The sequence below is a fragment of the Callithrix jacchus genome, chromosome 6 (genome assembly GCF_049354715.1).
Source record: "Callithrix jacchus isolate 240 chromosome 6, calJac240_pri, whole genome shotgun sequence".
NCBI lineage: Eukaryota > Metazoa > Chordata > Mammalia > Primates > Cebidae > Callithrix > Callithrix jacchus.
Window position 1 is genome coordinate 90,149,537 of NC_133507.1, and position 25,241 is coordinate 90,174,777.

Below are 25,241 nucleotides of genomic sequence, written 5' to 3' on the forward strand. Positions count from 1 at the left end.
GGGACTATAATATGTAAAGCCAGCTCAAGTTCTATTTTGGGCATCCTCCCTCAGTTACCTTAGAAAACATGGGCAGGAACTAGCATTTGTAAATATCTTTAGAGTAAATTTTTTTAAGGCAGAAGGATGCAAGGTGAATACATAAGTACCAAAGGGACATTCATTTAGAGAGTGATCTGACTTAATCACTTTGTCACATTCTTTGCTTTTGTGATTGTTTCAATCTAATTATTTTATTAAGTGTTCAGCAGTATTTTTCCAAGTCCTTAAGGTGAGTAATACATAAGAAAATGCACAGGTATTGGAGAAGCCTTTGTTGAAAGGCATTTGGGAGGAAGATGAGTTCTGTTTCTGTCACAAGTTTTAGAAAAGTGGGAATTATTCCTCTATATTGTGATGGCTAATTATGGCAATGATACCTCAAAATATCGGCCTTGCAGAAAGGAGGCTGAACAATTTGTTCTCCACTGGTCCTGCTGTCAGTCTGAGTAGCACTCCTCCATGTGGACCCATGACCTAGAGGCCCCTTAGAGAATGCTTAAGAAGAGCCCAAGGAAATTGTCATGAGTGATTTCACATGACCACAACTTTTCAGCAGGGATATTGAGCAATTCAACTTCAGCAGCTGGTGATGTCCACATTTCAAAAGTCAAGTCATTACATGTCCCTGATTTGCTTTCTCCCCCTTGGCGTATTTTCAAAGAATAAAATCTGAAATGTGCATGTCTTTTGGAGCAGTAAAGGCCAAGAAAATCTGTCACATCAACGTCTGTCCTTTATGATTCTAGGTATCAGGTTGTAGCTTGTTTTAGCTTTCACCATGCTAGTTGCACCATGGGGAACAAAAGGAACACAGATATCACATTTTCTGTCCCAGTTTAAACTCTAGTTTGGGCTTCGAGGCAAAAGTGGCACTATTTAATGAAGAATAATTACATAGTTGTGTATTTGGGCAGCTATTATCATGTGGCTCTGAAGCAATCATATTATTTTCCCATGATTTTGTGACACATTATTGGCCTTAAATATAATCAGTAGGTCAGAATATCCAGAGAAACCAAACCCAATACATTATATATTATTTTATTTGTGTAATTGTTTACTGTTTATTCATTTAAATTATTTTGTCTTTATTGGACTGCTTTCTTAGATTTTATTGCTGTGACCAAACAACTTCTAGTTTCAGTTGCTTATGACAACAAAGGTTTATTTCAGGCTCATGTTTCATGCTTAAATAAGTCAATAGAATTAGATTAATTAACCTTCAACCTGGCACTTGATCCCAAATTAACTTTGTACAATTCCTAGACAAGAATTAGAATCATACACTTACCAGCCACATTTGCTTAAGAATAAAAAATAGATTAATAATTGCTAATGTTATCATCATTTAGGGAAATATTTTATTTCTCCTTTTTTTAACATTAGAATGATAGCAGAAAAAGCCGTAGTGTTAAAGAAGTAGAGAAACTTAACACTATTTTTTTCCATTGGGAATAAAATGAGACATTACAATTATATTGATATTGGTATGCCATATACACTTTTTAAATTTAGTATTATTTATTGGCTGAGTTAAACTAACTCAGATGATACAAATTTTATGTACATTTTGTCTCTTAATTCTCTCAATAGAGCTGAATTTTTTTCTTTTTTCTTTTTTTTTTTTTTTTTGCTGAGTTTTATTGCATTACAAAAGAAAAAGAAGAGAAAGAAGGAAGAGATAAAGATGTGAGGTGGAGGCCGGGTGCGGTGGCTCATGCCTGTAATCCCAGCACTTTGGGAGGCCGAGGCAGGTGGATCACGAAGTCAAGAGATCAAGACCATCCTGGTCAACATGGCGAAACCCCGTCTCTACTAAAAATACAAAAAAAATTAGCTGGGCATGTTGGTGCGTGCCTGTAATCCCAGCTACTCAGGTGGCTGAGGAAGGAGAATTGCCTGAACCCAGGAGGCGGAGGTTGCAGTGAGCCGAGATCGCGCCATTGCACTCCAGCCTGGGTAACAATAGCGAAACTCCGTCTCAAAAAAAAGATGTGAGGTGGTGAGAGGAAACCAAACAAAATAGAAAAGTCAAAACTGCGAAAGAGGAAAGGAAATAGATTTAAGGGGAAAACTAAGGTTAGAACAGGCTAGATCTGAATGCAGTGTGCGACGCAAGCAGGAAGTATTACTCTCCCTTATTATTAGAAATGAGTAATCTGAAATGAGGTGACTTGGTTGAAGATACATCTTTTGTAAAAAGAGGAGCCTACATTTCAACCCAGGCCTGGGTAATTTCAAAATTCGCATGCACTGTTTGTGTCATCCATACCAGATCTTACACTTAATCATTTTAAATTATTTTGTCTTTATTAAACGAATTGGTGGAATCAAATTACATTCAATTGTGTGTGTGTGTATATATATATATATATATATATATATATATATATATATACACACACACACACATATATATATATATATATATATACATTTGTATTATATATAAAATACGTTTTCATATTGAAGTGCCCACCAGGCAAACACCTCTATAATTAAATTTTTGTCGTCCTGCGATGAGAACTGAATGGCACACAATTTACATGGCTGAATGAACATAATTTACATATGCCCAAGTACCAGAATGTAATAATCTCATTTAAAAATGGAAGAATTAATGAATTAAAGAATGAGTGGACGAAAGAAAGGAGCAATATAATTTAAATATTATTTTCTCTGGTCTTAAATGTAAAGAATGTCCCATAGTTGATTAACATTCCTTTCAGTGAGAAATGACTGATTGATAATTACATGAAAGCATGTTCTTATGAATGGTGCTATATATTCTTTGCAGAATAGGGAATGCACACAAATATGAGACTTCTACATATGTATGTGTGTTCCTATGAAATTCTATATATGTGTATGTGTTCCTATGTATTCAGTTATGCCTCTTCCATGTTTTCACGCGTTCTTCCATTCATTTTGTCAAACAGCAAATGTACTGATCAGCCAAACATATCTATTGATTATTTACTGGATACTGTTCAAGAAATGAGGGAATGCAAAGATGAATAATCAATAATCTTGACCTTTAGGTGAATCATAGTCTAGTATAGTCATAGGCAAAGATACCTTTAGATATTTATGAATGCATGTATAAGTAGAGAAATCAAAAAATAAAATACACTGTATTTGTGATTGTACATCGATCAAATATGTAAAGATATTTATGACTGACCCCATAGTAGTTTTCTCTGTAATGTAAAATACTACAGTAATATTTTGTAGCATTTTAGATTTAGTGAAGACATTTGTTTCTACTTCCTGAATCAATTTTTAGGACATTGCCTACTTAAACCTTCTCACTTTGGTGTTAAGAAAAGTAATCTTAAACTGGGATTAGGAAAGAAATGTGTGTGAAAGGGCAATTTTGTCATAAGCTTTCAGCAATTTCTGCCTGCAGCGTCTTCCTATAAATGTTAAACAAATCTGGTAAGAGTTTTATGATGAATTAGCATTTATACAGGATAGACAAATTTGTTAATTCATATTGAATCTTGATTTTAACAAATCTTTCTCATTTTATCTCAGTTTATTTCGAATTTTTGATTGCATTATTTGTAAACAGTTACAAATTTTAAAAATATTTTGAGAGTACAGTTTCTAGATTTTGAAGAAGGCTAAATGCTAGTAATTGAATAGTTGAAACTGACACTAATACAAGATCCTTTATAGATTATAAATTTTGGTGCTCTAGAAAGCTTTAGTGTGACATTTAGGGAGCTATGTAGGGATCATTAGGAAATCGCGGAACTAGAACAAGGACTCTGCTGAACCACCAAAAAGATGATCACCATTTGTTTGTCTTATTCATTTCCTGATGTTTCAGACTCTAAAGTATTCAAGTAGCTAACATCAGTACTTCAACACCTGAGCATTGCAACTGAAAGTGAATTGAATATTTTCAGAGAATTAGAATTAAATATAGCGCTAGTTAAGACAGTCACGTACTCAAAACCTGTAATAACACCTCTTAATATTCTCCTATTGCCCAAAATGTGTATAGGATATATGTACTATTAACAGTGCTTATAACTGCCATTGAATATGCCAGACATCGCCTTTATAATTTCATGTCTCATCATTGTGTACCTCTGAAACTTTAAGAAACACGAAGGGTCTTTGTTGAAAAAACATCTTTATCGTTTACTCTCACTTTATGCTAAAATATAAAATATTTAGGTAGCAAGCTAGCTGCTTTGTCTGCATGGCACTAAGCATTGAGATATCCCGCCAGGGCTTTGTATTTTTAAGCCAATTTTGGAATTGGCCTTCACCTTGGGGAACATTCCACTGGTATTGCAGTGGAATATTCATTTATTCTTCCCACCTTTAGCTATAGAATTGTAACCACTGTTTCTAATGTAATGGCCTACATTTATGTCTTCAATTACATCCACCACATTATGTAATATTAATGTTATGATTGCTTCTTTTCCTTTTCAGTTGATGTAAGGAATGTATTCAGTTAAACAGAAATTGTCTACTCACTCTAAAAAATACCTATGTCTTCCTGATCAGCTTTCAGAAAAATTTTCTCTGGAATGTCTAGCTGATAAAAGTTATCCATCACTGGATATTTTATTGTTTAAAATATATATTTAGTCATCTTTAATACTTCAGTGACCACTTCTGCTCAAGCTTACTGCACAACATTTTGTGTTCAAACATTTCTAACTTAAATCACCCAAACTTAACAAACTTCCTTTTATGAATCATTTCTTGGTAAACTAAATTTTATCCTCTCTTTATGTTTCTCCTTCTTAGAATAAATTAACTTTAAAAATCCATTTTATTAATGGCATTTTTTCATGGCCACCTCTTCAACAGAAACTTCTCATTAATTTTTACCTTTTCCTAAATTATTAGTTCCATAAACACTTTAATGAATACATAATTTCTCTTTTTACTTTACCACGTTATTTGACATTATTTGAACTCTTGATTTCTGAGAAGTGTTAATGTGGTAGAGTAAAAAGGGAAATGACATGCTCAAACTCTTGTTGATGTGGTAAAGTAAAAGAATAATTTACATATTCAATTAAAATATGAATATGTCAATTTTGTATTAAAATAAAACAATCTTATTTTAATATTAAGAGAGTTTAGTCAGAAAGAATTCTTGATTAGGTTTGTCTTAAGGATCTTATCAGTATGAGTTAACAAATATTTAATGTAATAGCTTAAAACGAATCATCATAGCCCGAGTATGGTGGCTCACACCTCTAATCCAAGCACTTTGGTAGGTCAAGGCTAGCGGATCACAAGGTCAGGCATTGAAGACTAGCCTGGCCAATGTGGTGAAACTCCATCTCTACAAAAAATACAAAAATTAGCTGGGCATGATGTCACGTGCTTGTAGTCTCAGCTACTCGGAGGATGAAGCAAGAGAATCACTTCAACTTTGGAGGTGGAGGTTGCAGTGAGCCAAGATTGTGCCACTGCACTCCAGCCTGGGCAACAGAGCAACACTCTGTCTCCAAAAACAACAACAACAAAATAGGCATGATAGTGTATTATTATAGAGTTGAATCAAGTAAATTCATTACAATACAAATAAATTTAAAATACTACCTTAGTCTGTTTGAATAAAATAATGCAAAGTAACACCCAGCTATTGTCATTTAAAACAGAACAGTCAAATTTGGATTGAGAACAGCACTGAATAAATAGAAATTATAGTGCTAAAGCATCTATTGAAAAAATACCAAATGAATGAAATATATAGTATCTGGCTGTAAGTGTTCAAAATTGTATGAATTGAGATATAATAAGGGTATATTTAATGTGTATACATTTAAGATGAATTTATAAATGATAGATCATTAAAGATATATTGGATGTATCTATAGTATTTTGGAATTTCACGAAAATGTGAAGTTAATTTCAATAAGTGTATTAATATGTCCCTCACTGCCACTGCCAGAGACTGGTTATTGGGCTTAGCTGACCACAGGTCCAAGGCAGTGTGGTAATTCTTACACTTATATAATGGAAAAAATGCATTTTAAAAAATAATATTTTTATTTTTAAATTAAGAGTCTGTACTCTTCTGGGCATGGGAAAGTAAGGAAAAACATTTTTTCCTACTTACGTATTGAATAAAAAGAATCATGGCATTGCCATCTAAAACAATGATTAAATAATAATGCCACATTTTATTTCTGCTACTACTTATTTCTGCTTCTTTGGGTGGATTATTTGAATATAAAATTCCTTATTTCATACAGTTTATAATGTATACTCATAGGATTCTAATAGAAGTTAGATATGAGTATATTTTTATATGAAAGTACCTGTACTGGGATCTAGCATAAAGTTTAGTAAATATTAACTGAACTTCATGGAACATTTCACATGAAAGTTGAGATAGAACATTTTTGAAGCACGTTATAAAAATTAAGAATCCTTATTTATACATGAAATAATTTTACCTAAGGACTTTTATCTATTGTTGCAAAACAATAGCAGATGGAACGATTTTAAAGTAAAGTTAAGCAGATGAATAAATATCTAAGTATCTGTCCCAAAATGCTAGGGTTTTTGGTTTTCTGCTTTTTTGCATCTTGTAGTGCTATCTGCCAGAGAAGTGGGTATAAAAGATACGAGGAATACAGAAAGAGTAGACCTTTCAAGTTGGAAATATTATATAAAGGTAGTGATATTCTCACCACCAAAATAGTGTAATTTGATGAGTTAATGAGAAAAAAAGTATTTTGCATGTAACTTTGAGTTTTTCTGATTTTCCTTGCTGTATGAAAATACTTTGGCATAAATTGCTTCATAACCTGTAATCATATTTTTAATTTTTATTGAATGAGATTTTAAGAGCATTAAGACATGCATGCCACCATAAACAAGTTTTTCAAGGCTTCTTTAATCCCTTTGTGTCACTTTTTTTTTTCCTGTGTAGAGAAAGAAAAGGGTATATTAAAACATTTTTCTTTCTGAATGCCTCCGTCATCATGGCTAATAAGGGCAACCTTGCACCTATATATAAGAGGAGAAATTCAATTTTAAATTGCTTTAAGGTTCACCTTCGAATTTCACTGTGGTTGGAAGAGTCCCATGACCTTTAAATTTGATGAAAAGAGAGAGCAGATATTAATCTCATTATGTTATTTTGAAGTTCTCCCAAAGTGGATGGCTCTAGACTACACTTCTGCAAAATGACTAGAGCAGTTCATATAAATTGATCATTGTTACAGGAAAGACAGTATCTAAAGATTTTAATATACCTTCAGTGTTTTATATCTCATTTTATTCTCTTTGTAATAATTACTATTTAAGAGTTATTATTTAAGAGTTTAAATATATGTCTCACAGTTATGCTACTAAATGTAATAACTTTCATTTTAAAGATTATATTTTGTCCCCTTATAAAAGCCAAGCTTATTTTGATATTCTAAAATTGTTGATTGTGTTTCCTAGTAGTATCTGTACACTGTTGATTTTATACAAAGTTATTTCCCTATGCCACAGAAAATTATAATTGAAACAAAAAATATTGTAGCTATACAAAATTGCACTGACTGGTCATGGACACCACAAATTAATTAACCATGTGTTTTATACAGTAACACGCAGATGAGAATGACAATAAATAAATAAGCCCACTCCAGGTATTGTGTAAGGAACTTCTATCTAGCTTATTTCATCTTTTGAGTAATTATGCTGGGTTTGTATATTATTATTCTCATCCTAATAATAAAAAAATGAATATTTGGCATAAGAACAAAGCCTGTGAAAATATAGTAATATGATGTATGTCAAGTATTTCTCGAAGTGTGACTTGGGAATTATTTACATCAGATTCACCTTGTTAAAATGAAGAATGCTGGCCACTATCCCAAGTTGCTTAAGGAATACGTGGGGCCTCAGAATTTGAATTTTAACATTTCCCATATTTCATAATCATTATTCTAGCCTAGAACATAAAGGGAATACCATAAAACATACTGTAATTAAGAGCACATAACATACAACTATTGTGGAAGTGGAAGAATAAGATTAAGGAAACAATTTGGTATTAATCTTATTTTTTTTTTAGTGCGAATGGCCTAGGAAAAAAAGAGAAGTCAAAGAATGTTAAGTCAATACCATTTACCATGCAGCTATTGACAACAGGAAACTGCTAAGAGCAGTACCTTTGTTTGACGATGTAAAGAAAGCAGGATAAACAATTATTTGAATAGTCAATAAGTATCTGTTTATCTACCTATCTATCTATCCATCTGTTCCTGATCCAAAGATGCTTAGTTAAAATTCATGGAATTGTTTAAAACGTTAAATCATTTACAGTCCTTTAGTGATCAGCACATAAGATGAAGCTGATTTTCATTGTCCTAAGGTTAAGGGCCGTGGGAAACATCTGCAATTTTAACGTAAATAATACAGAGCTGTTTGCTGTGATGAGAAGAAAAAATAAGAAAAGATTGCCTCGGGGGACATGCAGGGCTTACATGAAGATAATTGTCCCAAGATGAATGGCAAGGAACAGTATATTTCAATAGTACAGATTAAAGATGACCAGAGTATGGACTATCTATCGGTTTTGCTTGAGTAATAATAAAAAAAGAGATAGATACCAGAGATACTATATTAAGCATGGCTATGCAAATAATTTAGTGGGGAATTGGACAGGAAATTTTGATGATCTCCACATATTGTATTTCTTAAATCCTCTGCCATTAATGGCTTTGATCATTGTAGTCCACTTAGAGTATGAAGATTTATGGATTGCTATAAAGATGGCAAAAATACTTGGTCCTAAATCAACCGCTGGAGGAACTTGTGGAGCAGCAAATGCTTTAAGTTATAATTTTGTAAGGTAGGCAACAAGAATAATGATTTCTATTTAATAACTCAAAGAGAATTTTTTAAGACTGAGATGAATGCAGAACAGTTGAACATATTTTATCTCTGGCCATAAAACCTTATTTTGTAAGGAGTATAAGGAGAATGGCAAAGTGATCATCATCAGCACATTAAGGTGTTTAACACTTAAAATTAATTATTTCTCTAGTACAGTCTTTGAGAGTTTTTTCCAATATATAATAAGTAAAATATTCTGTAAAGATTATGAATTTAAATGGGCTCCCACAATTTAAAAGAGAAGAGGATTATGACCACTAGCAGGTGACTTCTTGTATCTATCATAAATACTGGATTCAAAGCCATGGATAAATTAGATAATTACACTGTAATATTAACAAATACCTGTGCTACCTAAATAATTCTAGAGTTTGGAATAAGAATCACACTATCCTTATCCTCTTTATTTAAAAATCTCTGCTAATTTGGAGATCTCAAAATATAATTACTTTATAAATTATTAAAAATACATGATGTTCATGTCAGAACATAATATGGTCGAGTAGCATTTAATCTTCTAATTCCCAAGCAATTGCACATTCTGACTTCAAAACTTTTCAGAAAGTGTCATGATGAACCCCAGAGGTTCTTTTCACAGTAACACAATAAAATATGCCTTGGGCCATTTATCTTATCTAAACTGAACCTGATGTAGTTTTTTTTTTTCTTTTAAATGAGATAAGGTGAAAAGTAAATTTTGATGTTTCTAGCAATAATTAAAAATAATTGCACACATGTAGACTTGTACACAACAGCTATTAATACACAATGAAATAACTAAGCAGTCAGCATTAGGTTTTCTGTGGAGCATATGAAATGTTCTTCGGGTACATTAGAAATATTTGACTGATGTAAAGCTGCATAACACAAAAAGCATTTCACAATCAGAATTCACTCCAAAAGCATGTTTGCAAAATGTTCCCAAATATATTATTTTGAACTATGTGTGGACTGGTCAATGATTAAAATAGATGAAGAATTGAAACCTTTTTCTAGATTATTCATCTGCAAATAATACAAATTAAAAAGAAAAAAACACAATGATTTCATTTGTTGTTCACTTTATTTTAATAATTTGAAAATATGCTCATTTTATTACTTCACTTTAGTAATACAGTCGTAGACTTCGCCTTAAATGTATTTATCTATGTTAATAATTTACTTACATTATAGTTTATAATAAACATGATGTACAGAATATTATTTAATGTGTAAGCTTTTTATAATGTAATACCAAAAAATTGGGCTAAAGCATGAGTCATGACCTAAATTATAATATTAATAATGTTATTAATTTTCATTTAAATCATGTTCCATTTTCATAGTTATAAATTTATCATTATTAACTCTTTAACAGTAACCTCATTGCCAGTTTATGTTCAAGTTTATATATGCTTATTTGAAACATATTTTTATGCTTATTATTTGACTTTGCCAGTAATAATGATTTTGTGAGAATGTGCCCATGATTTAGGACAGCCAATACTGTTTTTATGACTATCACAAATAATTTGTGTGGCATCATAGAAGCTCGGTTCATGAAGAAGCCTTAGATATCAGAATTGGCTATCCAAGAACCGGCAGAGACATTGAAACTGCAGTTATTTAGTTTGGCCCACCATGCTCAGAGATTCACCTAGAATGATTCGGGAAGCTGTTTTTTATTGTGTACAGCTATTCTTGATATGGTGGTATTTGACAGTCATTTTAACTAAGAACTGAAGTCAATTAAATTGTTTCTCTGTGGAGTTCCTGTGAAAGATGCACAGAGGCATCTTATGTTAGCCCATAGACATTGTTTAAACACAACTAAAACTGTTCCAGCATTTATTTTGATGCAACTAGCTAATTTCATAGTTGCAATTTCTGTTGAAATAATAACTTTTAATCAGATCTATTATTCTTGTCTTCAACTACTTCTTATCATATTGTCATAGTACTTACATGGGAAAACAACTTTTCCCAACAAAAGGTGGGCACATTCTCTTGACTTCATATTAATAGAGAAGTGTGATTTGAAATGGGAAAGCACTGTATTTTGTTATCTCTGGTTAGGAGAGTAAAAACCCTACAGCTTGAACTTTGAGACCAATGACTATTGGCTTTTGATAGTTAGTTCCACTTTGGACTTAGAACAGCCAGAAAAACAAATCACAGAAACCTACAGAAAGATTTGCTTAATATGCAAACTCAGTTTTTGTAAGGGGTCACTTGTAATTTTCCATAACTCTCATATTAAGTTCCAATTCATCAAGATTTTAATACTGCTATGAAATGTGCCAATTTTAATGCAGACTAAGTAAAATGACTATAAACCTAAATTTTAAAAAGTATTTTAACAAATAAAGTCCAATGAAAGTTACACACAGCAAACTAACAATATGCAAGAAATTAGCAGAAATCCCTACCTAATTTTCATGAATTTGTAATGCCTGGCTCCTATAACATTTAATTTGGTTAAAAATTACTGCATTAGCAGACTTGTGGGCTTTGTTATTCACTGATCTATTTTGTTGTTGTTTGGATATTTTTAGATGCTCCGCCAACTGGTCAGGCACACAGTGTGAAAGGCCAGCCCCCAAAAGCAGCAAGTCTGATCATATCAGCACAAGTAAGTTTCTCAGATTAATATTTTGGGTAGCATACATTGCATACAAATCATTTTTATGTCATTATTGAGTGAGGTGAGTCTTCAAAAGTCTTCTTCATGGAATGTTATAAGAGATTCACAGCTGTCAGGCGTTTTTGAACGAGGAAGCACTGAACTCACATCTAATTACAGGATCCAGGATGTACATGTTCCTTTAGGCTGGGAGAGTTTATCTCAGATTTGGGGAGTTTTCAGAATCACATCTGCTAACCTAATGTAAGCATTTCCTTCGAAATGTTCATCAGCTGCAAAAGTTGCAGACATCACAATGGATGTGATAATGCTTCAGGAAGAAAAATAATTCCATGTTTTAATTAGAGCAAAGTGTATTGTCTTGGAATGCATTTCAATGTGCCATGGGGGTAAAAAGCAGACTTTAATCTGAAAGAGAAGTAAGTAAACAAGCAATTCTTAATAAAGATCTAAATTGTTTTACTGTTTCTCTATCTTTGAAGTATTGGTTTGAAATATGTTAAAATATAGATCAACATTTTTGCTAATCTTTTTCATGCAGCCATAGTCTTAGGGTCAGGTGTGTCTACATCATCATTGTGTGTCTGTGTATGGTTACAGACGACCTGAAATGATGTTATAAAGTTCTTCAAAATAAATGTCTGAAATTCACACATACTGTCATTAATTTGACCATGAGTGAAAAACCTTTGAAAAATTTGTAATGTCTGTTTCGTGTAAATCAATTTGCAAAGGAAAATGTAATATCCTTGAAGGAAGACTGCTTACCTTAGCAATTATTCCCTAGTCCTTTACTGCTGGTGGGAAGGATTCATAAAACAAGCAAAAAGCATACTCTTTCAGAGTTAGTGAAAAAGGAAAAAGACTATTAATGTATAAAATATATTATTTTGTACCCTAGAAGCAGATGTTCCATGCTTGCTGACATACCCGTTTGTTGTCTCTGCCCCCAGACAGTTTTGATGTCATTGTCCAAATTTTGCTAATTTAGAGATTAATTTGGGTTTATTAATAAGCCTAGGCATCTTTGAAAAATGGAAAATAGGTCTATAATAAACAGCCTGGGCATGAATATTTAAATTTGGAAAGGTGAGATGAGTGATTTTTTGTTATGGAGCATTTTGAGTTGATCTTAGAATTTGTGTGCTCTCCTTAGTTCCGGGAAGGGAGAGGCCCCAGGGAAGCTATGAGCATATAATTGTAGGATTACCACAGTGGAATTTGGAGTATTGGTTGACCAAAGGTTAGAGGGGGCAAAATGTGTCTTGTCCAATTTGAGACACAAAAGAAAAAAGAAAATATGCTTTATCTCTCTTCCCAGGATTTAGGGCTCAAATATACTACCAGTAATAACTCTGGAGGTGTACTAATTTATATATAATTTTATGAACTAGTTCAAAGCAATCATTAAGGGAACTTTTAATGAAAGAAATGCATTTAAAGTTATAAACCTGTAGAGCATGGTGCATTTATCAACTGGGAATTGAAAAAATGCATCAGCCTTTCCGATGGTGGTTTCTCAATGATCAAATATAAAGAAGATACACAGCCTTTTAGAGTATCAAAAACAATTAAAAAATTTTTTTTAACTCTCTGACAAGAAGTAGTGTGGAATATGTATTGAATTTGGAAATTTTGTGTTAGCACCATCCACAAAGGAAATGTTTGGTGTTTGGAAAATGGCTTGGAGCTAGAAGGCTCCAGGTGTTTCTGTTAGAGTGGGATCTCCAATGATTTGCATGGGCAAATGTTAAGGAACTGGTTTTAATTACCTGCAATAGTGCTAAAGTAAAGTTGCAAATAGTTGTAACCCTTTTCCAATAACACTGAAGCTCTTTCTCCCATCACTGATTTAAAGTCATGAAACTTAATAGAAGTATTAGTGCATTTTGAAAGGACTATTAGCAACATAAATGTCAAATTATCACCGACTTGAGAAACTTGACCAAATAATGACTCTATTAGATGCCTATCATCAGACATTTATGCTTAGAGAAACTTGCCTCAGTAGCTCTGAAAGAAGGGAAAAGGTAGTTAAACTGACCTTTCCAACCAAATATGATTACCTTTATTCTTTTGGGTAAAATTTAGTGGTTTTGAATGATTGTCAAACCTTCCCCAAACTTGAGCAGAAGTCATCTGCCCAATAAGAAAGATGAAACTTTAGAAATGTGTTTTTAAATCTTCATTTCCATCATCAGTGGGCCTTGGTTGGCATAGTCCAGAGTACACTGCCTCTGTCTGGCTAATTAGCCTCAATTTACACAAAGAGTCACCTTTCTGATTTGTGCATGGCTTTCATAATCATCTGTGAATAGTGATAGTGATGTTTACTGACTCTTGATGTTTGAAGTATCTAAAAGCAGCTTGTGGAATTAGGCAGATCTATTATCTAGGGCTTGATGCTCAGGTTCCATTTTAAAAATCTAGTCTGACTCTTACGAAGATATTTCCAAGAACTTTAAAGTCAGGATGATAAAATATTCATTGAATACTTCTATTTTAAATTTACATAACATTTTAAAATTCACATAAATTTGAGCATTGAATACTCAGTGTTTGAATTGTGCTATTTGTTGTATCTGCTGAAATTATGAAAGATAAAAACCTACTCAGCATTTGTGGGGCAGTAATGTAGGAATGCTATATTTTACTATAGTGACAATAGGACTAAGATATCTGTTAGGGGGTCATTGTATCTCTTTTTCTACTTTGTCTTTATCATTTTTATATCATCTATTATCTTTTAGTACTAAAATAAACTGGTTATATGATACCAGAATTTATACATTTGCAAATACAGAAATATAACTGAAAAATTCAAGAAAAGAATGTCTTCTTTCCACTTCTCCCAAAGCAAATATTTATCAAGTCTCTGCTAAGTGTCAAGTACTGCACTAGATCCCAGAGACAAGACAGTGAGGAGGTCAGACGGTGCCTCTTCTCATGAAGCTGAGGGTTTTTTTTTTGAGACGGAGTTTCGCTTTTTGTTATCCAGGCTGGAGTGCAATAGCGTGATCTCGGCTCACCGCAACCTCTGCCTCCTGGGTTCAGGCAATTCTCCTGCCTCAGCATCCTGAGTAGCTGGGATTACAGGCACGCGGCACCATGCCCAGCTAATTTTAGTAGAGACGGGGTTTCACCATGTTGACCAGGATGGTCTCGATCTTGTGATCCACCCGCCTTGGCCTCCCAAAGTGCTGGGATTACAGGCTTGAGCCATCGCACCCGGCGACGCTGAGGTTCTAATGGAGTCAACAGCAATAAAACAAGGAAGCAAATAAAAAAGGAAATATTCAAATGTATAAAGTAATTGTAAGTTTTTATTGGTCTGTGAAGGAGGCAAAACCAAAAAAGGCAAAAAAGGCAAAGATAGAGAATGTAATGGAAAAGTATGGCAAGGAGTGGTTTCTCTGAAGTGGTGATACTCTTCAGCTGAGACTTGAGGATCAAGTCAGAAGAATAAGGAACAGCAGGTACACCTGTGGAGCAACAAAGAGTTGCACATGTCCAGCAGACTGAAAGAAGACCAAGGCCGGGCGCGGTGGCTCAAGCCTGTAATCCCAGCACTTTGGGAGGCCGAGGCGGGTGGATCACGAGGTCAAGAGATCGAGACCATCCTTGACAACATGGTGAAACCCCGTCTCTACTAAAAGTACAAAAACTTAGCTGGGCATGGTGGCGCGTGCCTGTAATCCCAGCTATTCAGGAGGCTGAGGCAGGAGAATTGCCTGAACCCAGGAGGTGGAGGTTGTGGTGAGCCGAGATCACGCCATTGCACTCCAGCCTGGATAACAAAGAGCGAAACTCCGTCTCAAAAAAAAAAAAAAAAAGAATAGGATAGACCAATATGTCAAAGGAAGTCATTGTAATTCCATAATTTATGTAATATTATTCTACTGCAAATTTGATTGGTAAATAAAATGCTCTATTCCTCTGAACTTCATAAGACTGAACACTTCTGGCTTCTCTCCTACCTCTTTTGAAGCAACTCTGTCTTCCTTGTGACATTGTTTCCTTTCTATTCTGTGTGGTTAATTTATTGTTTATCACTAGACTCTCTTGTTTATCACTAGACTCTCTTCTTGTCCTGGATATGCTCTCCTTGACAAGACATAGATTCTTTTTTTTTTTTTTTTTTTTTTCTTTTGAGACGGAGTTTTGCTCTTGTTACCCAGGCTGGAGTGCAATGGTGCGATCTCGGTTCACCGCAATCTCCGCCTCCTGGGTTCAGGCAATTCTCCTGTCTCAGCCTCCTGAGTAGCTGGGATTACAGGCATGCGCCACCATGCCCAGGTAATTTTTTGTATTTTTAGTAGAGACGGGGGTTTCACCATGTTGACCAGGATGGTCTCGATCTCTTGACCTCCTGATCCACCCACCTCGGCCTCCCAAAGTGCTGGGATTACAGGCGTGAGCCACCGCACCCGGCCAAGACATAGATTCTTAACATGATTTATCAACTCTGTGTATTTCCCCCAAATGCCTATGCTCAATATTGATTTATCTCCTAAGTTTGAGACACATATCTCACTGCTTGCTCGATATATCTGTATCTATATCATCTGTATTCTACAGGGATCTCAAGTTCAGTCCCTGTATGATCTCTTCACCGCTCCCTACCCACAGTCATTTTCTTATACTGTGTTTCCCTTTCTGTCCATATGGATGACTGAAAGGCGGTGATGCTTCAGCTGAGACTTGAGCCAATCCACCTGGCTACTGAATCATCACTTAAGTTCCATTCTTAACGTTCTCTTTCGTTTCTAAGTTGAATCAAACAATATACTCATTAGATGTTACTTCCTAAATTTTTTTCAACATTATCTTTAAAAAAACTATAGTACAATTTTCCATCTGATTTATATGGCTTACATACTCCATAATCTCACCTCTGCTTTCCATTGCAGTCACATCTCCTTCCAGCAGTGTCTAGCCCAACTGTTTTTCCTTAGTCTTAATCCTCTTGGCCTTTAAAGTCTCTTCACAGACTGCTGAAGACTTGCTCCTAAAGCCCCAGAAACACACTAGTCATCCTCCAGCCCAGATCTAGTTGGATGCGCCTCCTTTATATTCCCAGAACAATGCATACTTTCCTAATACAGTATTCATGCTACTATAGTGAATGAACCCATTTGTTTGTCGCCTTCTGTCATATCAAGCAACATGAGAGAAGGGTCATTTTTATCCTCGGTGTGAAACAGAGTATGTATTGAGGGTCTGGAGCATAGCAAGCACTTAAGATATACTTGCTAAATAAGAATTGAATGTGTAGACCCTGTGATAGCCTAAGAATTGCACTATTTGCAGAACAAAGAGAAACAGATTGTGCCATTAAAGATCTCAAAAACAAATTGATACAATGTATGGTGAAAAGTGCAGAATAAAAGTATGCATAGAGTGCTATGAGAACATATATTTTGATTGTTTATTAAGAGTGTATGTAGGACTTTTTATGATTGGCATAATCCTACCTATAACGCTATGTGATAGCTAGTAATGATGATACCAATGTTATAGGTGAATAAACTGAGACAAATACAATTAATATGCCTAAGCATATGTTGGTAATAAACAGCAAAACTGAGATTTGAATAGAGGTAGCCTGGATCCAGAGTCCATTATCTCAACAGTTATGCTGTACCAGCTCTTCTATGGAAAGGGGCTCAACACAGCACTTTAAAAATACAATTCTTTCTTCTAATGGAACAATGTTGCATAATGAGGCTCCAGAAGCATGTTGCAGAACAAGACTTGCTCTATTTTTTATGAGAAACTTCAGATATTCTCTCCACCCTTAGTAAGTACTGAGTGTATATTTTTCAATCAGTTTCTAATAATCCACTAACAATGTACTGTTAAAAAGAATTACCTGTAATATGGCTCAATCATTTTATTTACAGTAAGAAATTTACTGCCATATATGCTACCAGAAAAAATACTTATTTTTATAATATCTATAATGCAATTTTAACAATATCTGTGGTTTCCAGCAATAAAAACTGGGTAACAAGAGCGAAACTCCATCTCAAACAAACAAACAAAAAACAACAACAAAAAAAAAAACTTGCCAACCTTCTACCCTGCATTATTTATCAGTGACATTAGGCACTATAGTAGTTACCTTGATTGGTTACATAAACATATCAGAAGTCTAGGCTCTTAAACACAGTGCTGTAATATATGATATTGTAACTGCCATCTGTGATGGGAAAAAAAAAGAAACCCTTGTTTTCTATCATAGTTAATTAACAGCTTTCTACCTCAGGAATGTCAAACTGTAGAACAAGTAAAATCTATTTTAAAAGATATGTTATAATTGCGTTGAGAGAAAATAAATTTTATATACCTTAAAATTATGTTAATAGATATTTTACACCCACCAATTCTACACAAATTTTAGGGAAAAAAATGAAGTCAATGTATTGATAAAATCATGATCAATCAGCTGAAGTAATAGTTTATGAAGAAAGCAAGCTGTTCACTGGTATTTAAAACTTGTGAACAAATGTTAATTACCATCTAAGGTGCCAGATTCTCTACTTTCATTAATTGCTAATAAATTACAGATGCATATAAAGTTCACGTTCCCAAAACCAAGGAGATAATATAGGAGTATCAAACACATGAAGTTCTCATAACTACATGAAAAAAAACAAAATGACCTTTGCATTTTAGAATGTGTCTAAAGAAGTGGCTAGAAGAGATGGTTATTTGGTTATTTTATGCAGGTTATTTCTTGAAGTTCTAAATTAGATACTTATACGTGAAATTTTCTTAATGAAGGCTTTTTGGTATTTTGGCAAACGATCTCCAGTATGAATTATCTTACCCAGATTTGCTCTGGCTATAAAGCTATTAAATCAGATCTATATATTTATAATAAAGTTCTAAGTGGCTGGTTATTGTGCATAATATCACCATTAATTTCTACCTTGATACTTTCACATGCACATGTATTTGCAAGAAAAATTCATATAGTTTTAGAATTTGTAGTGTTCTATTCTTAATCCATTTGAGATTTCCATGTGAAATTTTAATTAGTTGTTGGGCTGCTTTGTTTCTTAGGTTAACCAGTGATTAAGTTGACTTGATTATATCAACCAGAGGTCTATTCAAAGTAGACAAAAGCCTTTGTTTCATGTGTACTAGACATTTTTCAGTGAGAAAAGGTAATATTAGCTACTTCATTCTTTTCTGTTATCAGGCAACTCTGTATTCAGTTTTCTTCCTACAATAAATGGTATTTGGGTGTATTCTCCCATGGTTCACATTATTAGCAATGGGCTATTTTTGTCTGCCTACTCACTGACTAAAAAAATTGATTACCCTATTGCCAATCTATTACATGAATGGAAAACAAAGTCTCCTTCGTTTTGCTACTTCCCTGTGCTCAGATGTATATAAACAAGGACTAAATTTCACTGACCACTTTTGAAGATTTATTCTGTTAGTGTTAATACCCAAGATCATTTTCATATATAAGGAAGAAAGGAAAATAATTGACATTTGCCACATAAGCCAGCTCTTAAAATATGGTTTGCTAAAACCATTCAGGAAGTAGAACATGAGAAAGAGAACCCTTTTGCCCCCTAATTTTGTGGAATCAAGCTAACTGCCCTTTGTGGTAGATCTTTTTGTCTCTGTTTTACTGTTGAAGAGCATGAGCCTCCAAGTATTTAAATAACCTACTTAAGGTCTCATTTCAAGTAAGTTGTGAAACCAATATTTACACCAATGTCCATCTTAATCAAACACTGATACTCCTTCTGCCACATAGACCCATGACCAGAAAGTTTGGATAGCTAAAGGAACAAAACTAAGGGTGGGAATGTACTCAGTGAAACTGTGTAAATATTTATTCAGTCATAGTTGATTTAAAAAGACGTACTAGCATATATTTGCATCATTGCAAGTAAATGTGTGTGATGGGAAACACTAAACTCAGACTGACAGAAAACTCAGATCTCTAATCTCAAGATATTTAAATGCAACACATAAATGAAAGGTATCTAAAGAAACATTTCAGCAGATCAAGTATTTAGGAGGAGAGCAATTTTCCAATAACATAATTATGAACCAGAAATATAAACATTTTGGCTAAGCTTATTTTTGTTTTATCAATGTAATTTGATGCAATGAAGTATTTAGTTGTATCAATTTTTACTTCATTTTATTTATTTCTTCATCTATTCACTCATTTATTTTCCAGGAAGCATTGCCATCATTGTGCCTCTCGTCCTCTTGGTGACTTTGATAACCACCTTAGTAATTGGTTTAGTGCTTTGTAAAAGAAAAAGAAGGTAAGATACAACGTTCAGATTAGCAGTCAGTGAATAAATCACACAACTAGATGCTGAAACATATTTTTTTTTATTTTTTAAAACAGGATTTTATTTCAGTTCTAAAATACTATGTTTTTCAAATCATTTTATACCTCTCTGTTATTTTAAGTGATTATAAATTAGAGAAATCTTCTCCCATGTTATGTTAATGGAATGGTCCATTTATATATTCTAGCAAAACGAACAGGAGATCATATTATTCAGTAGTTAAGTAGAATTTTACATTTGCAGTTGTCTTTCCTTGAAACAGCAAGGGTCTCTGAGGAGCACGTTTTTATATTAATGTGTATAATTAGTAATGTTAATACAGTGATACTGATATGCATATGTACATCTCCAATTTTAACATTTCATTCACAAATAGTGCATTGATTCACTTGCTTTATACCTCACTAGAAGTATCATTTCAATTTATTTGAAAATGCACTTTTAGATCTAAAGGAATAGATTGTCTACTGAAAGATAAGAGCCACATGTGCTCATTTATAAATCGACTTGAAAGAATGTGTACATATGGACATAGAGTATAGGGTGATAGCTATTGGAGATTTAGAAGGGTGGGGAATGAAAGTGAGGTGTATGATGACAAATTACCTAATGGGTACAGCGTACATTATTTGGGTGATGGACACACTAAAAGTCTAGACTTCAACAATGTGCAATATAACCATGTAACAAACTTGCACTTGTACCCCTCAGCCTTAACCAAATAATTTTAAAAACTGAGTGCTTTTGAGTTAGTATCTGAATAATATAAAACAAAATTCTAGTCATGCGACTTACTGATTGAAGACAATCTATTTTAGAGTTTCTTTATCACTATTTTGTTGAGATAGTTTTCAGAAAGAAGGAGAAAAAATAGAATTTTAAAAAATAATTGATTGGTAAATATTCTATTTCAAATGATGTGGTATTAGTGATTTAGGAGGTATTTATTTCCAGTGTATTTTTATTAAGTTAAAACAATCGGGAAAATAGCCTATCAAAATATTACTTTTTTGTTCCCCTGTTACTTGACAAATGTAATTTAGTCAATTTATTTCAAAATAAGTCAGTAAATCTATAAATATGATACTTTTATAAACCTTGGTTGTGATATTTATACAAAACTCACACATATTAATGTTCATATATTCTAGGACAAAAACAATTAGAAGACAACCTATTATCAATGGAGGAATAAATGTAGAAATTGGCAATCCATCTTATAACATGTATGAGGTAGATCACGATCACAACGATGGAGGTCTTTTAGATCCTGGCTTTATGATAGACCCAACAAAGGTAATATGTCTTAAGATAATGGGCAGTGAGCACTGACATTCTTAAGTCTTATCATTGTTTTATGGTTCTGAATTTCACCAAGTTTTTCTGTTATCCAAAGTAGAATAAAGGACTTTCCTATGTGTTGAATGATATCACCTCTTCTAAAGAGGCAGTACAATTATGGACTGCATTCACCTGAAGCTGCAAGTTAGTATAACACATCTTAGAAACATCTATTTATTTATTTAGTTCATTCGTAAACATTTTACTTATTTTTATTTGTTTTTATTGAAAAATGACTCATTATCTAACTTTGCTCCCCTAAAGTAAACCAAAACTCCTTTAAAAAATGTTTTAGTATTGATACCATACAGCAAATTGTTTAGATTTTCTTCAGGGGATGGATAGATCTATAGATAGATAAAGGTCTGTTACATAGTAAATCCACTGACTTTTAAGATTGAAACATACACAAGGTGAAGACCAATACATGCACAGCCTCTAGCAATATGCCTGACAAATAGTTCAGTGAGACATTTTCTTTTCTACCCCCTCCCTCCCAGTATTCCCTACAGTGTAATACAGTGTGGTTCTTTGGGGTTTTAATTTGTTAGGAACTGGATACTTACAAGATAATTTTGTTTTCATCACTTCAGACATTGCATCATTCTTTTAAAATGTATTTATTTTTTGGTTTTAATTGATGCATAGTAGGAAATCAGTACTTGAAGGGATATCTGTACTTCCATGATTTTTGCAGCATTCTTCACAATAGCCAAGATATAGAATCAACATAAGTGTGCAGCAACAATGAATAGATAAAGAAAGAAAATACTATTCAGCCAAAAAAAAAAAAAAAAGAAAAGAAAGAAATCCTTTCATTTGAGGCAAATGGATGAAGCTGGAGGATACTGTTATATGAAATAAGCCAGGCACAGAAAGGCAAATACCACATGATCTCACTCACCTGTGGAATCTATAGAAGTTAATATTAAAGTAGAGATTAGAATAGTGGTTACTAGAGGGTAAAGAGGAAGAAGAAAGGAAGAAAGATGTTGGTCAATGGGTACAAAGTCACAGATAAAAGGAATGAATTGAGGTGTTCAATTGCACAGTTGGGTGACGGTGGTTAATGATACTGTATTGTATATTTCAAAATAGCAAGAAAAGAGGATTTTTAATGTTCTCACCACAAATTATCATAAATATATATGAGGTGAGAGATATGCAACATGCTCTGATTTTATTTTTCTGCAATTTATATGTGTATAAAAACATAACAAAATGTTGTATCTCATAAATATGTATAGCTTATATAAAATAATGCTCTATTCAAATGTGTTGAGGTATTAGCAAACTAGACATAGAGCTTAGTGTAAAAATCTTGGTTGATATATTTTTAACTATAAAAGAGTACAGTACTTTATTTTCAAAGTAAGTATGCTATTTCCAATAATGTTCAAATGAAGAACCAACTAAGCTGTGTCCTTACACGCCTTTGTAATTAAATCATTTTGAGAAATATTTTTCTGTCATAATATCCTTACTAGTTTAAACATTTCATTGATTCATATAGCCTGGCAATCTACAGCCTTTTAAGAATGTTTGTTACTTTTTAATTACTATAAGCTCAGGTTGGCAACCTTTAAGAAAAATATATAAATGATACAATTTTCTGGTTAAATTTACGAAGATTTACTTTACTGAACTATCTGAATATTGTTTCTGATAATTTTAGAATATTTTTCTCTAAATTAAGAGTATCAATTTGCTGTTAAGAAACAATTTTTCTTGGCTTATTCACTCATTTATTGAATAGTTATTTATTTTTCTGATGTATAAAAGTCACTTCATGACAATGGGCTTTTACATTGTAAATATCCAAAGAGGCCAATCTACATTCAAATTATTTTGCAGTCACAGTCACAGGTGTTCCTGAAGAAGTTGAATAGGATCCCACGTATTCAATCTAGTCCTGAATTCATGATTAGACTTTCTAAGCCTACAACTGATGCTCAAATATTCACTTCTATGAGAATCAATCAATCTTTTCACATGGATAACTTGTGCACTATCAGATAACATTAAAATAATACTTCCCTAATTAGACATAATTTTATATTTATTATTAATTAATTCACTCCTACATCTGGAATTTTTCAAGGAAAAATCCTGGTAACCTTACTTTTGATATTTTCTGCTTGAAAATATCAAAGAAGTTGAGAGATGATACATAATGTACACATTGATATTTGATAATCTATTACATCTATGAAGGAGAAAGACACCTTAAATAATAGAGTTATATAGTATTCATGCATATATAGATTAATAAGGATACATTTTAAACGTTTTTCATACGAAGGAGGGTTCTCATTTTTCCCTCATCATTTTTATATCTAGTGATAAAACTAATCCAATTCTGTACACTTAAAGAGAATAGCTTTTTACACCACATTTTAAACATTTTCCACATTTATTCTAGCAAAATAAAACTATGCTTCAGTGCCCCCAAATATATTTTAATGTACTTAGCATGTAATACTCAATAAATATTTATTTACCAATTTGATGACTAAAGAAAATTACATCAAATATTACTTAGATGACTGAGTCTAGCTGAATCCTCATATTTGAATGTAAATATTAATTGTTGCCAAATGAGTAACTACAGAAAAAAGTCAGCTAGTTCTAATAAGTTTAGACAGTAGTAAAAAACAGAGGGCCACATTGAAGCAACTTTAATAATCATATGAATGTTTTAGAGTATTCACTCTGTTACAAGGGTTTGTAATATGCATAGTGCAATCAGTATAAATTATATTACATGTGAAGAAAAATTTTTAGAACACTCATTTCTGTTATTTTCAAAGTGGGTAAAATTTCTAGCTCAATGGTATCTTATAATTAAAAAGAGTACTTAATAAAATTAATAAAACAGATTTGACTTTGTGGGTAACCACAGAATTATTTGAAGAGTTGACAAAAGAAAATTTAATATTTACTAGTTTTATCTCCAGATTCATGCTAATTCTTACTTGGAATGTCTGAATATTTTCTGAATGAGAATTTTGTGAGAGAAATGTCTACCTATGAAGCAAAGATTCAATATTAATAGCAAATCTTTGTTTTAGGTTGTTAGAGCTAACATGAACACATTGTAAATGGCTTAGGGCTAAAGAGTATTTTTATGTGATTTTTATGAATTAACATTATTTGTATTGATGAAAAATGGTTCTATAATATTAGATCAGAAACTAAAACTCTCTGTTTACATACAGGCCAGGTACATAGGAGGGCCCAGTGCATTCAAGCTTCCACACACAGCGCCGCCCATCTACTTAAACTCTGATTTGAAAGGACCACTAACTGCTGGGGTGAGAGAAGAATATTCATTATTCCATATCCATTCCATCACAGAACCTTCACAATCAAAGACTGATTACTAGACTTAGAGGCTTGTCCTTAATTAAGTTTTTAATTAACAAGAGACTTCAAAATAGCATTTAAATTGGGGGCTTATGTTATGTGTTCTGTCTATGCAAAATTACATATAAAACTTAATCATTTTAGGCAAGCTATTAAGTAGAAATATCTCTTCTACTGGATTTGGAAATGTTATAGACACTTAACAAACATGAGTATTTGTTACTCTTAGAAAAGAAGCTCCAGCCAGAAATTTAAACTGAATAATTTAAATTTAAACTTTTGTTTGATTTTATTCATTTTCTATCATGGAGCTTTATTTAATATGCACAAATTTGATGTGCAGTTAAATAGACTGTACTTTAAAATGTGTCATCATATTGAGAAATTACAGATGGTCTAACTAAACCATTCTCAAAAACATGTTTCAATTAAGTGGTGTTTAGAGAAAGCTGTTCTGTCTAAAGTTACACAGTTCATTTTAAGCAGAAGAGGAATAAAATATGCATATCAAGATTTTGAGGAATAAGAATTCTCTCCCTTATCCTCTTTCCCATCAACTGTTTTCATCCTCATTTTCTATCATGTTTGTCTCATTTGCATGGCTCAAAGATTATAATGTTTCTTTGTTGTGACTAAGATTTAATATACTATCTTTT

General features: G+C 32.9%; 1 protein-coding gene and 1 long non-coding RNA gene across 5 annotated transcripts in view; one reads left to right on the forward strand and one right to left on the reverse strand.

The window, feature by feature from the left end:
• LRP1B (LDL receptor related protein 1B) overlaps positions 1-25,241 on the forward strand; it is a 1,941,900-nt gene that overhangs the window by 1,913,997 nt on the left and 2,662 nt on the right. For all 4 annotated transcript variants that reach the window (XR_013518953.1, XM_078327882.1, XM_078327883.1 and 1 more), the window contains 4 exons: positions 11,457-11,533; positions 19,758-19,848; positions 21,030-21,174; positions 24,438-24,533. Coding sequence is in view for 3 of the 4 variants with exons in the window: in XM_078327882.1 (XP_078184008.1) it covers positions 11,457-11,533; positions 19,758-19,848; positions 21,030-21,174; positions 24,438-24,533 (409 nt within the window). In the remaining variant the exon portion in view is untranslated. The remainder of the gene's footprint in view (positions 1-11,456; positions 11,534-19,757; positions 19,849-21,029; positions 21,175-24,437; positions 24,534-25,241) is intronic.
• Positions 9,967-16,589, reverse strand: LOC144576665 (uncharacterized). Its single transcript, XR_013518954.1, has 2 exons — positions 16,438-16,589; positions 9,967-11,953 (listed from the first exon to the last, which is right to left on the reverse strand). It is a non-coding gene; the product is annotated as an uncharacterized LOC144576665 (long non-coding RNA).